The sequence below is a fragment of the Podarcis muralis genome, chromosome 15, assembly GCF_964188315.1.
Source record: "Podarcis muralis chromosome 15, rPodMur119.hap1.1, whole genome shotgun sequence".
NCBI classification, from domain to species: domain Eukaryota; kingdom Metazoa; phylum Chordata; class Lepidosauria; order Squamata; family Lacertidae; genus Podarcis; species Podarcis muralis.
Window position 1 is genome coordinate 38066331 of NC_135669.1, and position 13786 is coordinate 38080116.

The 13786-nt window shown below is 47.2% G+C and overlaps 1 protein-coding gene across 11 annotated transcripts in view; it reads right to left on the reverse strand.

Annotated features, from left to right (window-relative positions):
- Positions 1 to 7003: 7003 nt before the first annotated feature.
- Positions 7004 to 13786, reverse strand: part of CUEDC1 (CUE domain containing 1) — a 58179-nt gene continuing 51396 nt past the window's right edge. For 7 of the 11 annotated variants that reach the window (XM_077919279.1, XM_028707416.2, XM_028707409.2 and 4 more), the window contains 6 exons: positions 13220 to 13303; positions 10134 to 10208; positions 9439 to 9532; positions 8359 to 8417; positions 7910 to 7973; positions 7004 to 7030 (listed from right to left, as the gene is read on the reverse strand). In XM_077919279.1, coding sequence (XP_077775405.1) covers positions 7024 to 7030; positions 7910 to 7973; positions 8359 to 8417; positions 9439 to 9532; positions 10134 to 10208; positions 13220 to 13303 — 383 coding nt within the window. In that variant the 3' untranslated portion in view covers positions 7004 to 7023. Of the gene's footprint in view, positions 7031 to 7904; positions 7974 to 8333; positions 8418 to 9438; positions 9533 to 10133; positions 10209 to 13219; positions 13304 to 13786 lie in introns of all 11 variants that reach the window. The other 4 variants (XR_013390809.1, XR_013390810.1, XM_077919281.1 and 1 more) reach the window with 4 other exon arrangements.

Here is a 13786-nt window from a genome sequence, read left to right on the forward strand (position 1 = left end):
GGAAAAACACACTTTAATAGATCACCAGATATTAGCCTCACATCTGGGTGACATACGCCATGCTTTAGAGCAGGGAAGGGAAACCCTGCAAATCTCTTCTTGTAGGTAGTGGTAGGTAGGATCAGAGGCAAAAGTGGGCGAGGCAACAAAGGTAAATGTTACCTTTGTACAGTGGTACCTCGGGTTACATACGCTTCAGGTTACAGACTCCGCTAATCCAGAAATATTGCTTCAGGTTAAGAACTTTGCTTCAGGATGAGAACAGAAATTGTGCTCCAGCAGCGCGGTAGCAGCAGGAGGCCCCATTAGCTAAAGTGGTGCTTCAGGTTAAGAACAGTTACAGGTTATGTACGGACCTCTGGAACGAATTAAGTACTTAACCCGAGGTACCACTGTACTGTAGGCTAGTTTCTACACACACTTGCACACAGCCCTCTTTGTCCTCCATCCAGGCAAGCAAAAGGCATGCTCAGAGTTCAAGGACACATTCCAGCCAGGCAAAAACACTCAAGGAAGGTGTGAGGCAAGGGTGGCGAGCAGGGAAGTTCTGAGGGCCAGGTAGAGAAACCCAGGGGGGACATATAGCCACCAGGCCTGGGGTTACCTCAACAGGCTGAAAGCATGGCTGGAAAAGGAGGTGTCCACCAAAATGACTATTATTGTTTTATTCGGGTTTTTATAATTCATTATCGTACCCTTTTTCCAATGAGCTCCTCCCACCCCATTTTATCCTCATGACAGGTAGGCTAGCAAATGTCCCAGGGTCATGTAGCTTCATAACTGAGCGGGGAACTGAACATTAGATCTCCCAAGCCTTGAATCATGTTTCTTCGCTTTGCTCATTTGTTGCTCTAGGTTTTGGTTTGTTTGCCTTTGTAATTAAAAGCAGGGAATTGCTTTCGAAAGCATCGCAAAATTACTCTGGGGGTGGGCAGCAAGTTTGTGACCTTACAGGTACTAGCCAATCAGTGCTATGCAGAGTAGGGTTATGCAACTAACTTGGCTTTCCCAAGCCTAGTTCTGGTGAGGAAAGATTTCATCTGAGCACAGTGCAGGAAGTTTAGCTTGGCATCATTTTACACAGCCTAGGAAGGCTTGAGGCCTAGTCTTCGGGGTCTCTGTGCATGTTTTCCTGAAAGCTTACCAGCACTTCCGAGATTTGTCCACCAGATGTCACCAGATGTAACACTTCACATCATATTCGTTGTACAGTATTCTCACCCACTCCCAATCATCCCCTTTGATTAATGCACTGGAACACCTACACCAAGGTTACTGGAACAAGCAGTCTTCTCATACCTCCAGTATTTCCAGGAAACGTCATCCTAAGAATACCAGTAAGACAGATTTAGGTTCCTACTGTTCTAATTACAGACCAGCCGCTGCAAAGCCCACATTCTCTGTATCTAAAAAGGATGTCTGTCTCCCTTCTTCCAAACCAAACATTTGGGATGCAGGAGGTGGGCTCGACCTTTGAATCTGTTCTTGCACCATATTCAAAATGAGCAGTCTAAGTTATGGAGTCATAGAACGGTAGAGTTTGAAGGGACCACGAGGGTGATCTAGTCCAACCCCCTTCAATACAGGGATCTTTTGCCCAACACGGGGCTCAAACCCACAACCCTGAGATTAGGAGTCTCACGCTCTACCAACTGAGCCATTGTCCTTGCTTTTTGCACTTATTTTTAATGTTTGTGTTTTAACAAGTTGCCTCGAGTTCCCCTTTCTGAAAATAAATAAGCAAACCACAGTGGAGATTCACAAAGCCAAAAGCATTACGAGAGTACAACATGACTTTATTATATGAATTACTATTAAACATCTTTAAGAGAGAAAAAAATCATGTATGGAAATAAATTCTAAAATAGCAACACTCACAAACGTCACAGAAGTCTCTTCTTCTTTTTGTTGGTTTGTTTCCTTTAAAAAAACCAAAAACATCCCCCCCCTTTTTTTTAAAGAAAGGAATACAAACATTACCAAGGACAGGACATTGTTTGGTGGTCAGAGAAATACAGCTTCGTTTTGGAGCCCAACTTGGCGGCCTCTAAAATGCATTTACATTAGATTCTTTAAAAATGACATCCTCGCCCTCATTCCCCTGGGCTATATGCCCCATGGGCTCAGTTGGTCCAAATGTCCAGAGGCTGCTAAAGGAAATGTCTGAAAAGTTTCAACCCACCTGCACAAATACAAAACCATTCTGTTTTGGCCATTCCCCAATTGCTTTCCAAACGTAGTGACGACATAGGGAACTTTCTTGCACGGAATCCATCCTCAGTCCACCTGGCTTAGTATTGGCTACACTAACTGGCAGCAGCTTCTCCAGGGTTTTTCGTTGGGAGTCCTCAGCCCTACCTGGGGATGTCAGGGATTGAACCTGGGACCTTCCGCATGCAAGGCAAGTGTTCCATCACTGAGCTACAGCCCTTCCCAAACTTCTGTCTCTCATGTAGCCTACATTCTTCAGTGTGCAAGGCTTAAAAGGATGTCAGAGTTGCTACCTGAAGAAGTGGAGGGCCTGGGTTCTAATCCTGATCCATTGGGCATTGGGGTGTGTGCATGCTGTTATTTATATGGGAGCCTCTGTTGGAAACAGTTGCTCCCTTCCATCCATGAAACTCCCAGAAAATATGGAAGGAGCAAATCCCTTATTGCTCTTGCCCGGCCAATCCAGGAAACCACCCTCTCTTTAAGAGACCTATCCCAGCTACCAAGGAGGACTCAGCTACGCTTCTCCCATCTGCATTCCTGGCCCCATTGGCCACCTGGTCTTCTCACCTGCCGAAGGGCACAGGACCACAGTTGCATCCAGACCGCCAATATTCTGCAGGAATGTATTCAAGCTTGTACCAGAAGTGTAGAGTTGTGCAACTGCAGTGGATCAGAGCGCTCTGTTCGCTCGAGCGCAACAAACCCACCTTTCGAAAGATCAGACTTTTTTTGCGGTTAGGGTTGTAATGGGGAAACGCATTGGAAAAGATGGGACAAACAGATGATTAGCAGGGAAGATGTTAAACACGCTGCGTGAGCAAATCAAGACAAATGCTTGTCATAAACAAACAAATGAGAATGGGTATTCAGTAAAGGCTAAGTGTAGTCTAACCTCTGTATAAGCTTTATTGCAAGCAAATCAGTATGATTGCTCAATAAATGGGTCATCTGGAGTGGGTGTGCCCTTTCAGGCTGCAGTACTGTTGAACAGCCAGGAGGGGTCTCCAAAAAAGAACTTTCCCCAGCCTCTAAGCTGGGCATGGGGAACCTTTGGCCCTCCAGTTGTTGCTGAACCACAACTTCCCATCAGCCCCAGAAACATGGACAATGGCCAGGGGTGATAGGAGTTGCAGTTCAGCAGCATCTGGGAAGGCACAGGTTCCCTGCACCTGCTTGAAACAGCCCAGGCTTCATCTGTGTAGACTCACAAGGATTGCAGGGTTTCATGGGAGCTGAACAAATGTACCCAGATTCTCATTTGTATGCTGAAACTATCAATCAACCACAAGAAGGGGCAGCCAGCACTTGTTTTAAAACAGAAGCGAGGACCCCTTTTCAACCCAAGAGCCGCCTCATTGGCAACCTTCCAGGGGCCACGTGCCAGTGGTGGGCAGGGACCAGGGGCAAAAGCAGGTGGAGCAATGAGTATAGATTTTACCTTCATACAGGAGATTTCTACTCACCCCTCCTCTCCCTCTTCCATCCAGGCAAGCAAGACATGTTCCAGCCAAGCAAACACACCCAAGTAGGGTGTGAAGGAAGGCTGGTGAGGGGGTGTTGCCTGGGGAAAAGTCTCAAGGGCCAGGCAGAGAGGAGCGACCACATTGACCTGAGGTTTTAAATGTAAAAAATAAAATAAAGCAGGACAACAGGGAAGCAAAGAATTTGCAATGGCAGAAGGAACCAATTGAGCCGTGGCTCCGAGAAAGGAGTCCTGGTCAAGCCAACGAGGGCAGGATGGAGAAGCAAAGCTTGCTAAGGAGCAAGAGCTGGAAGAACAACCTCCTGGCAGAAGTCGGTAAGGAACAGCAGCCAGAAACCCCCGAGGCAAAAACCACCCTCCTGCCTGAGAAGTATCCCTTCCCACCCATCCACCCTGCAAAAATTAAAAACTGCCAACCCAGAGTCAAGGACATTTGTTGGGAACTTTGGCTGTGAAACTTTGCAACAGCCCATTTTGGAGTAGTAATACAACAGGACCCTGGCCCATTCCTCCTTTCCACCTGCAACCTTAGGGCCATAGAAAGCTGCTTCTTATCAGGTCAGACTGTTGGTCCATGTAGCTCAGGATTGTCTCGCTCCAGGATTTCCAGGTTTCAAACAAGGGATATTCCCAGCCCTGCCTGGAAATGCCAGGGACTGAACCTGGGTCCTTCTGCCTGGAGGTGCTCTGCTACTGAGCTATGCCCCTTCCTCACCTAGCTGCCAGCTAGAGCGTTAAAAGGCACAGGAAGTCTGGCAGGGAGAAAATACAGCAACTCCATGAATCCCGTATAGTCATTTCGCCCAAAACAGGTGGGGCCATTTCCCCACCTCTTGGGGAAAGCTGTCTGCATGGCTTTTTACACCGTTGGAGGCTAGAGGGATAAAAACACAACAGGCAGCGTGTCCTGAGGAAGGGCAAGTACCATTGACATGTCCTCTTCCCCGTCACACTTCCCGCAAAGCTGCCTTCGTGGTGGGGTGGAAGGCAGGGAGCCCAGCAGTAGAGGGCGCCAGAGCCAATGACAGGCAGAGCCAGCTAATTCTGGTCTTGCTCTCGTTCTCTCCTCCCTGCTGTTCTGTAAGGGGGTAATGCTACTGGCAGGCCAACCCCTCCCTGCCCCATACAGGTTATTCTTAAGTAAACAGGCAGGTTGGGGGGGGGCTGGCTGAAGACAGACAGAGGTTGGCGGGGCAATGCCCCATTCACCCCTAAAGGAGCAGCCTCCATTGCCATGCAGAAAGATTTTTTCCCTGGCTTCTGTCTGCGTCATAAAAATAAAATGGAAAGTTTAAAAAGTTAAGCCACGAAGCAATGGAGCCTTCAAACTAGCAGATCCGATTCCAGAACTTGAGTCCTTTCCAAGCATTCAGATAGAGAGAGGGAGAGAGAGAAAGTCCAGCTATAGATGTCAAAAGAGGAACAGCCGGTGGCTTATTCAGCTAGGAACCCACGGGGAAGGGGGGGAGAGGGAGAGAGGCTGGAAGGCTTTTCTACTTCTCTGGCTGTTTATTTCCAGTGGCCACCCTCCAGGTTTCTCCTTGGCAACTAGTGGATGCTTAGCCTCAAAGACGGCTTTGGGTGAGGGGGGTTGTCTTATCGTGAGGATCTCTCTCTCTCTCTTTCTCTCTGCTTACCCCAGTTCCCCTCCCCAAAAGGGAACCGTTTCTGCCTGGCAGCCCCTCAAGTTTGGGGATCTTTTTAAGCAATACTGCTGTCTCCCAACTCTCCCTGGAAACTTGGATCCCGTACAAAACAGCCCTGCGGAGAGAGTCCAAGAGGCTGAACTTTTGTCTAAGTTGCACTGACGTCACTTCTGTGCTGGAGAACATACAAACCTTCATTCAGGGTTTTGAGGGTTTGGGTTGTTGTTGTCCCCCCCCCCACTCCCCCCCTCTTGTTAGAGCCTGGCTGGGCATTCTCCGCCTGTGATTTAAAGCAACAGGCACAGGTTCTGCTGCTGGCACTGCTTCGGGTGGGTACTAAAAAACCACCAAAACAACTCAGATCTCTATGGTCAGTGTCACTTCTGAATGGCAGGACAAGTGTCTGTTTCAGATCAAACCTTGGCAGTCACAAGCATCAGGCATGGTGGGCCTGACAAAGGGTCATTTGCCATTAGGGCAAACGAGGCACTGCCCCCACTAACTTCAGTCTGCCCTCTCTGTCTTCGGCCCCCATCCCCAGTTCCAGGGGACGCCAGCCAGACGCTGTATCAGAGGAACCAAAGACTTCTGTCCCAGCAGGACCCTCTTGTGAAGAGTCCCCTCACACATGGCCTTGTCATAAAGCACCAAGGTAGCATTCAAAAGCATGTCCCTAAGTGTGCGAGGACAACTGTGTGCTTCCTTCCTACTTAATTTATCGACTGGCTCCAGGCTTTCAAAGCATCACCTGAGCAACATGGGACAAAAACCACATGGCTTTCACAACCATCACATGAAGAATGCCTTATTCACAGAAACACATACAGAATACAACCCTTTACATCAATCCTATTTTCCAATCATAATTTTCAGCAATACAAGGAACACATAGTTAGGAGAGGGGCCACGCTGAAGCAACGGGATGAAAGTGGTTTCTAGCTGGAGCGACGGCGATTCCGAGGCCCACTTTAAAAATAATAATAAGCAGGTACCAAGGGCAGGAGATTAATCCACTCTGAGGCATTTCTGGTTGTTAGTTGGAATCAGCAGAAATTCTCCCCTTTTTTTTTTACGTGGAGAGAAGTTTATAACATCCTGACCATCCAATCTCTTGATTTGGGCTTATTTTCTGTTAGCAGCAATAATTATGTAATGATAATCATCAATGATACAATGAAATTCTGAGGCCATTCTGTGGCTGCAGAAAGGTCATCTGTTAGTTAAAGAGATATGGTTTAAAAACACCAGGCCAGGATCCATATTTGAACGGCATCTCCCCCGCCCTTCGTTCAGATGTCTGAACGCTACAGTATAAACAAAGAAAGAAAGGTCCTTGACCCATCCTTAAGATCTCGAAAATTCATTCTGCAGTTTGCAAAGATTTGACGTAGAAAAAAAAAAATCAGGTCAGCTGTAAAATCAGATCTCTGTTTCTTTCCTCCTTTTGGGCTGGTGATTCTTCAGATTGGAGGAGGAGGAAAAACCAACCGGTAACTGTTTTCGAACCCAGCTGCTAAGAAAGGACCAACCATGTGCCTGGCATTATAAAAAGCTTGGGCTTCGGGAAGCATCTGACAGCTCCAGGGGAGGACAAAAGCACCTGACCCCATCGTGCTTCTCTGACATCTTCTAATTCTCCCATTATTCACCTTTTCTTTGAAAATATATATATTGGCCAGCTCAGGATCTAGAAGACAAAGGAGGGCAGATTTCAATGCTTAGTAAAATTGAGCTTAATAATAAATAATAATAATAATAATAATTTATTATTTTTACCCCGCCCATCTGGCTGGGTTGCCCCAGCCACTCTGGGCAGCTTTCAACAGAACATTAAAAACAGAATAAAACTTCAAACATTCAAAACTTCAGATGTTTTTTGTGCCACCCCAAAACCAGAATTGAAACCAGTCTTGCTGTCCTTTAGCACCATGATATGACCAAGACAACGGATTTTAGTGGCTCAAACTGGAAGGGTCAATAGAAAGAAAAAATAGAAAAAAAGAACACCCACTTTCTGGAAACATTTTTTTTTAAAAATGGAATATTCAATACTGAACCCAAGGCAAAAGTTCTGCATAGGAATCCAACCCAAAGTGCATATAACCTTAGTATTGTCTACCCTAGATTTGAGGAACCTTTGGCCAGGCATAGGCAAACGTGGCCCTCCAGATGTTTTGGGACTACAACTCCCATAATCCCTAGCTAACAGGACCAGTGGTCAGGAATGATGGGAGTTGTAGTCCCAAAACACCGGGAAGGCCAAGTTTGAGGAAGCCTGCCTTTGGTCTTCCAGATGCTGTTGAACTACCTCCCATAATCCCCGGGTAGCATGGCTGACAGTCAAGGGTGATGGGCATTGTAGTTCAGCAACACCTGGAGGGCTAAAGCTTCTCCACACCTGGTCTATACTGAACACCTGTGGCTCTCTAGGGTTTTCAGACACTGAATCTTCCCCAGCTCTATGTGGAGATGCCAGGATTGAACCCAAGACCTTCCACATACAAACCAGATGCTCTGCCAGTGAGCTACATCCCTCTCCCTAATCTCCAAATACTCTTCACCTTACTGTGCTTCTTTTGATGTTTCATCTTCTGTGTGTAGCTGTCGTCTTCTTGCTTGGCCTTCTTCATCTGAAAGGCAGAGGAAGGCAAGAGAATATGGAAACCTGTCGGTAAGAAGCAGCTCACTCTGCAGTTATGTGGAGCTGCTGTCACATGGGTCCCACAGAACGCACGAGAGAGAGAGTGCAGAAATAAGCAAGGGGACTGGGAGATCTTGTATTACACCAGCCTCCACAGGTGAAGATATAGGACGAGCTATATTTTTGAGCTATGCAGAAGTCTACACCAATAAAGGATCAGGCATCGTTATATACAGTTTGAAAGGATCTTAAATGGGTGAATCAGTCCAAGTGGTAGCCTTATGAGCTGGGATCACAAGTAAATCAGCACACTGAGCTTAGCTGGGACCAACCCAAAGGTAGCACTCACGTTAGAAACAGGGCTCTCGTCTTACCGCATGAATGTCCTTCAACGTCATCAAGAAGATTAGCTGTCGAAGCTGCTGTTCCCATCCTGCACTTGCGATTAAGGAGGAAAAAAGAGGAAACCAATGGCATGTGGAGGGCATAATCTAAGCCAGGCCTCAGATGATCTGAGCTCCAGAACCATGATTTCCATGGCTATGGCTCAGCCCCGGGAGAGTAGAAGACAAAGCTAGGGTTCCTCTGTGTGTGCGCACACACATGCAAGATTGCCTTTCACTCAGTGATCTGCAAACTCAACTGGGAGTCCAAAGATTCCCAAGTCACACTGCATCGTCATCACCTATTATATATTTTGGAAAGCTGTTTGTTCTCTAGGCACCTGACCACCTCTTTAAATACCGTAATCCTGAGATGAAGAAGCAGGTTCACAACTACGTACGCAGCAGGGATGAGGATGGGGACAAAGCTAGAATGAGCAGGCCCTGCCTTTCCTTTCCTCGGCTCTGCCTACTGTTTGGTTTCCCTGCCATCAGCCCTACCATAGCCAGTGAACACCAACCACGGCTGGTGCTGATGGTGACATCAACAAGAACAAGCAAAGAGTGTTGTAAATCTAGGTCTATTACATTTTCAGCTGAGCTGCTGAAGTCTAACATAGCACAGGGATTTAGCACGGTGACTTGCAAGTTGGAGGAGGAGAAAGGAGTTCAACTCCCTGCTCAAGCACAAAGCTCACTGGTTGCTCTTGGGGTAGGCATGAACAGTGGAGAAAACCCAAAGGGAGGCCCCTCTTGACCCCTGGGCCATGCCACAAGGAACTTGAGTGCAGAAAGCCAGCTCTGTGCCAGCAACATAGCTTGGCTGGCATGGCCAACCTCACACTAGAATGCAAGGGGGGTGGCTTCTGAGGGTCACATGCACATCAAACATTTAAAGCATATTTTATGCACATGGTTTCCCCCAAAGAACCATGGGAACTGTAGCTGTGGGGGTAAAATTACACTTTTCCAGGGTTCTTTGGGGAAAACCATGTACTTTAAACGTGCTCGGAACTGCGGGGAATTTAGCACCCTCAAGACACAATAGAAAGACTTCACGTGGAAGGATACACTTGATGCTTCAACAACTGTTTTCTTTTCGATTTCCTCATTTTGGTCTTCTCTGAGAAAGCCCTGGCAAGTTCAAAGAGCTTCTTGCGTGTAGCTGGAAGGGGTGTGTGGAAATAAAGGTTTGTTGTTGTTTTTTTAAAGGAGAAAGAGGATGTAACCATGCAGTATCTCTAGGGATTGTTAAATCAAAGACCACTGGAAACCCTACTCGCTCTGGCTTTTGAAATTAGGGTCAGGGTTCTAGCCTTAAGGACTGGGAACCTGTTTAAAATAAAAGACGTGATTTTCTCGGGATACTGAATTCCGCACCCAGCTTTCTGCACATTGCAGAATGTATCCATATCCCTGACTACAGAATGAGAAGAATGAGGAGGAGTCCCTGGTAAAGGCATACATCCGCCTGCACCACCCAGGGGCCAAATGTGGCAGGCCAGGAAAATGGATCAGAGCTGACTGTGCAGTCATCCCCATTCACCCCTCTGTGCTGGCAAAAGCTCCTGCCCACATTGTATACTGCAAGGGTCACATGCACCCTCCCCAAAACTCGAGTCAGTTACAGGCAGGTATTAAGATTCCCATATACTGTCAAAGTAATTCAGCGCAGCATTTACAATACATTCACTCATGAAGGGCGGTGGGGGAAATCCCACCGCAGCTCCAAATCCAGCCATGCTGCCCACCATGACACAACTCACATTTCCCCATGTGTTTTAATTTGTCCCTGAATAAGGCATCATCGGAGACGGCACCACTGGAGCGAGCTACATCGTCTGAAAGGCAAAACAAACTTGGGATTAAAACGCAACGCTGAGGAAACAGAGGCGAATTTTCAAGGTGTTTTTTTTAGCGGGCAGTTAAGACAAAATGCTAAAAGTCGGGGGTGTTGTGGCTGGAAAGCCGATCGTGTGCATTTTGAAAAACGGAGAGGGGATTAAACATGTTAGGCATGTTGCCATTTATTATGATTCTCGTTAAATTTCTGCACTGCCCTTCGTCCAAGGATCATAGGGTGGTTTGCGATATAAAACACAAAAATACGTAACGTAGTAACAAAAAACAACACACACCCCGGCACACACACACACACACACACCCCCCCCCCGTTTGAAAGGACATATATTGTCTAATTAGCCAAGGGCCTGGGTGAAGAGGAATGTTTTTGCCTGGTGCCTAAATATAGGTAATGAAGGCGCCAGGTGAACCTCCCTAGGGAGAGCATTCCACAAGGAGGGAGCCACCACAGAAAAGGCCCATTCTCATGTTGCCACCTTCACATGGAGGAGGCACATGAAGAAGGGCCTCAGATGATGATTGCAGGATCCGGGTTGGTTCATGTGGGGAGAGGCGGTCCCTGAGGTATTGTTGTCCGGAGCTGTTTAAGGTTTTATAGGTCAAAACCAGCACATAGAATTGGGCCTGGAAACTAACTGCCGGCCAGTGAAGTTGAGCTAGGATTGGTGCTATATCTGCAATCGACTTGCCCCAGTGAGCAGCCTGGCTGCTGAATGATAGGGGAGGAAACTATATTTGTCCATTTTTCTCCAGATCATGCAGTGCAGCATTTACAGCCTCAAGGACTAGGAACTTAACAGTAAATAATTAAAGAATGAGAGAGTGTCTCCTTGCAACTCTTCGGCATTTAACACCAAATTTGGCTCTTGTGAGGTCTGATAGTGAGACATGCCCAGATGCCCCAATCCTCTTAAACAGCCTTTTCCAGCATTTTGCCCCTGAATCCAGCGGTGGCTGGTGCCCTCTGGGAATTGGTAGGGCAGAAGGTAGGGAGCCCAACAGCAGGTGGCGCCAGAGACAATGACAGGTAGAGCCGGCTCATTCTAGTTTTGCCTCCATCTTCCTGCTGAGTTCTTAAAGGGGCAACTCGGAGACTAAGGAGGAGGAAGGTGGCAGGCAGGGCCACCCCACAGACTAGTTGTAAGCGATAAGGCATGGGAAGGGGACAGACTAGAGCTTGGTGGGGCACTGCCCCATTTGCTCAGATGCCACTGCCTGCAGCGTAGCATCAGTTGCCGTTAGCATCCTCAGCCAAAGCAGTCTCTTTATAATACTCGGCTAGGCCCCGGACGGTTCCACGGTTTTCATGTGATAGCGACAGACAGTGGCTCTAATTCCCTCCTCCGAGGCTGCCGCTCGGCTCGGGTAGTGAAGGTTAAGCAGGATTATTTCCTCGTTCTGCCAGCGAGGCAATATCCCCTTTGTTCAAAGATGAAAAGGAAGGAGGAATCCGTGCTTACTATGACTGGGGACCAGAGCAGGTTGCTCACCATTTTGTGCCCATTCCTCATGGGATGGGGGAGGATCTGGAGTGGGGGGGAGGGGCAGGGAAGACTAAGTCCTGACCCAACAGTCCAAAGCAAAAGGATACTTATGAGCATTTCCTTGCAAATGTACAGGGCAAGAGTTGAAAACATATTCCAGAAGCTGTTTGTCGCGTCACACCAGCTATTTGCCCCAGACATACTAAACCAGGCATGCCCAACCTGGCATCTATGGGTGCAACTGATGCCCGTGGAGGCTCTCACTGTTGCCCTGGGGCAAGATCCCCAATGCTGAGCTTTCATTAAAAAAAAAAAGTCTCTAGTCTTCCTAAAAAGGAAGTTTTGGTGCAAAAGGTGCAGGTTCTTCTGAGCTATTTCTGTTAAAGAAGAGTCCACATGGTGTGGTTTATTTCTGCTGCTGAAGAAGAACGCTTCCTGTTATATTGAAGGGACAGGATACCCAAATCCTGTCTGTGAAATCACACCAGGCCTCAAAACTGTCCAAAACTCCTTTTGTCTTCTAAAAATCCAAAACAGCTTTTCTCTGCTCTCCTCTGCTCTATCACAAGATGCTGTGCATAGGCAAAATGTTACTTTTAAAGGCTAATGAATAGGCTCTGTTCATAGCAGGCCTGAGAAACGAATCTTATCTCATTCAGTTGCAACATCTTTGGACATGCTGAACCGCTCTCATTCCCCCTTTCCTGGGAAGAGTCCAAAATAGTCCCAAGACAGCTTTCTGTTCATGCTCAGAGGAACTCAGGGGCAGGACTCTGGAAGAAGGGGGACGGATCTGGAAGGGGCATATATGTTTGTGCACATGATTGTGAACTGGTGCATACTTTTTGTGACTTATCACACTTGCTCCTTCTACCAGTTCATGGATGGTAGAAATAAAAGCCTTTTCTCCGAAACTATTCCTTGAGTGTCTGTTGACTCCCACTTCCCTTTCCCAGGCGCAATATTTTTCCCACCCGAGGGCAAAGCCTCATAAGGCTACAATATCAGACAGCAAGAAAATGTATGTGCATGTGTAAAATCAATACTGCGTGATCTCCACGATCTGGACCAGCAGGACAAAGCTGACTTCTCATGGCAAGCCTAAATTTGTCATGAGTGACTGTCTAATTCTGTGTTACCATCGGCAGCCATTTTGTGTTATGCCACGCCCCCCCGATAGCAGCCATTTTGTGACTGGCACCCCCAGCACTCTCTCAAAATTCAAAACGTGCCAAATGGTCAAAAGAAAGCTTCCCCATACACAGCTTAACTGTTGGTGTCAAACAAGGCCTGGGGGGGACTCAGGTTCAAATTCTTATGTGGAGACAAAGCTCTCTGAGTGACCTTGAGCCAGTCATTGGCCACACCTGCAAAGTCAAAGTAACCTAAGTACTGATTGAACTGGAATAATTTTTTACTGGATTTGCACCCTCACGTTCTGGCAGCTGACCACAAAGCTAACATCTGTCCTTTAGGGGGGGGGGGAAATTATTGGGGGGTAATACCTGATATTACAGAGGTGAAAGCAACATCATTAGTGAGGGCAACGCTGCTCATCTTGGATTTCTTCGACTCATACTTCAATCGATCTAGATGGCGACCAAAAAAGTAAGAGAAGGAAATGCATGAGTGTCACAAACTGGCAGTCAAGTGGTCAGGATTTGGCACTTTCCCTGCTGTGGTCTGGGCTTGATTTCCATTCAGGCACCATAGCTCAGTGGAAGACTGCTGCCTTACATTCAGGTCAAACCTCAATGTAATTCCTTGCTGCTTGAGATTCAAATGGCCAACTCTCTGCCATTTGCCATTGGTCAGTCAATACCAGGCATAGGCAAACTCAGCCCTCCAGATGTTTTGAGACTACAACTCCCATGATGCCTAGCTACCAGGACCAGTGGTCAGGGATGATGGGAATTGTAGTCCCAAAACATCTGGAGGGCCGAGTTTGCCTATGCCAGGTCAAGACCTTTCTATACTGATAGGCTTTTGCTGCTCTGCCTCAGATAAGACTTTGTGTTGAGAATGTTCTTTTATGTGTGTCATCATATATATAAAACACCTCAGTTTCCTAA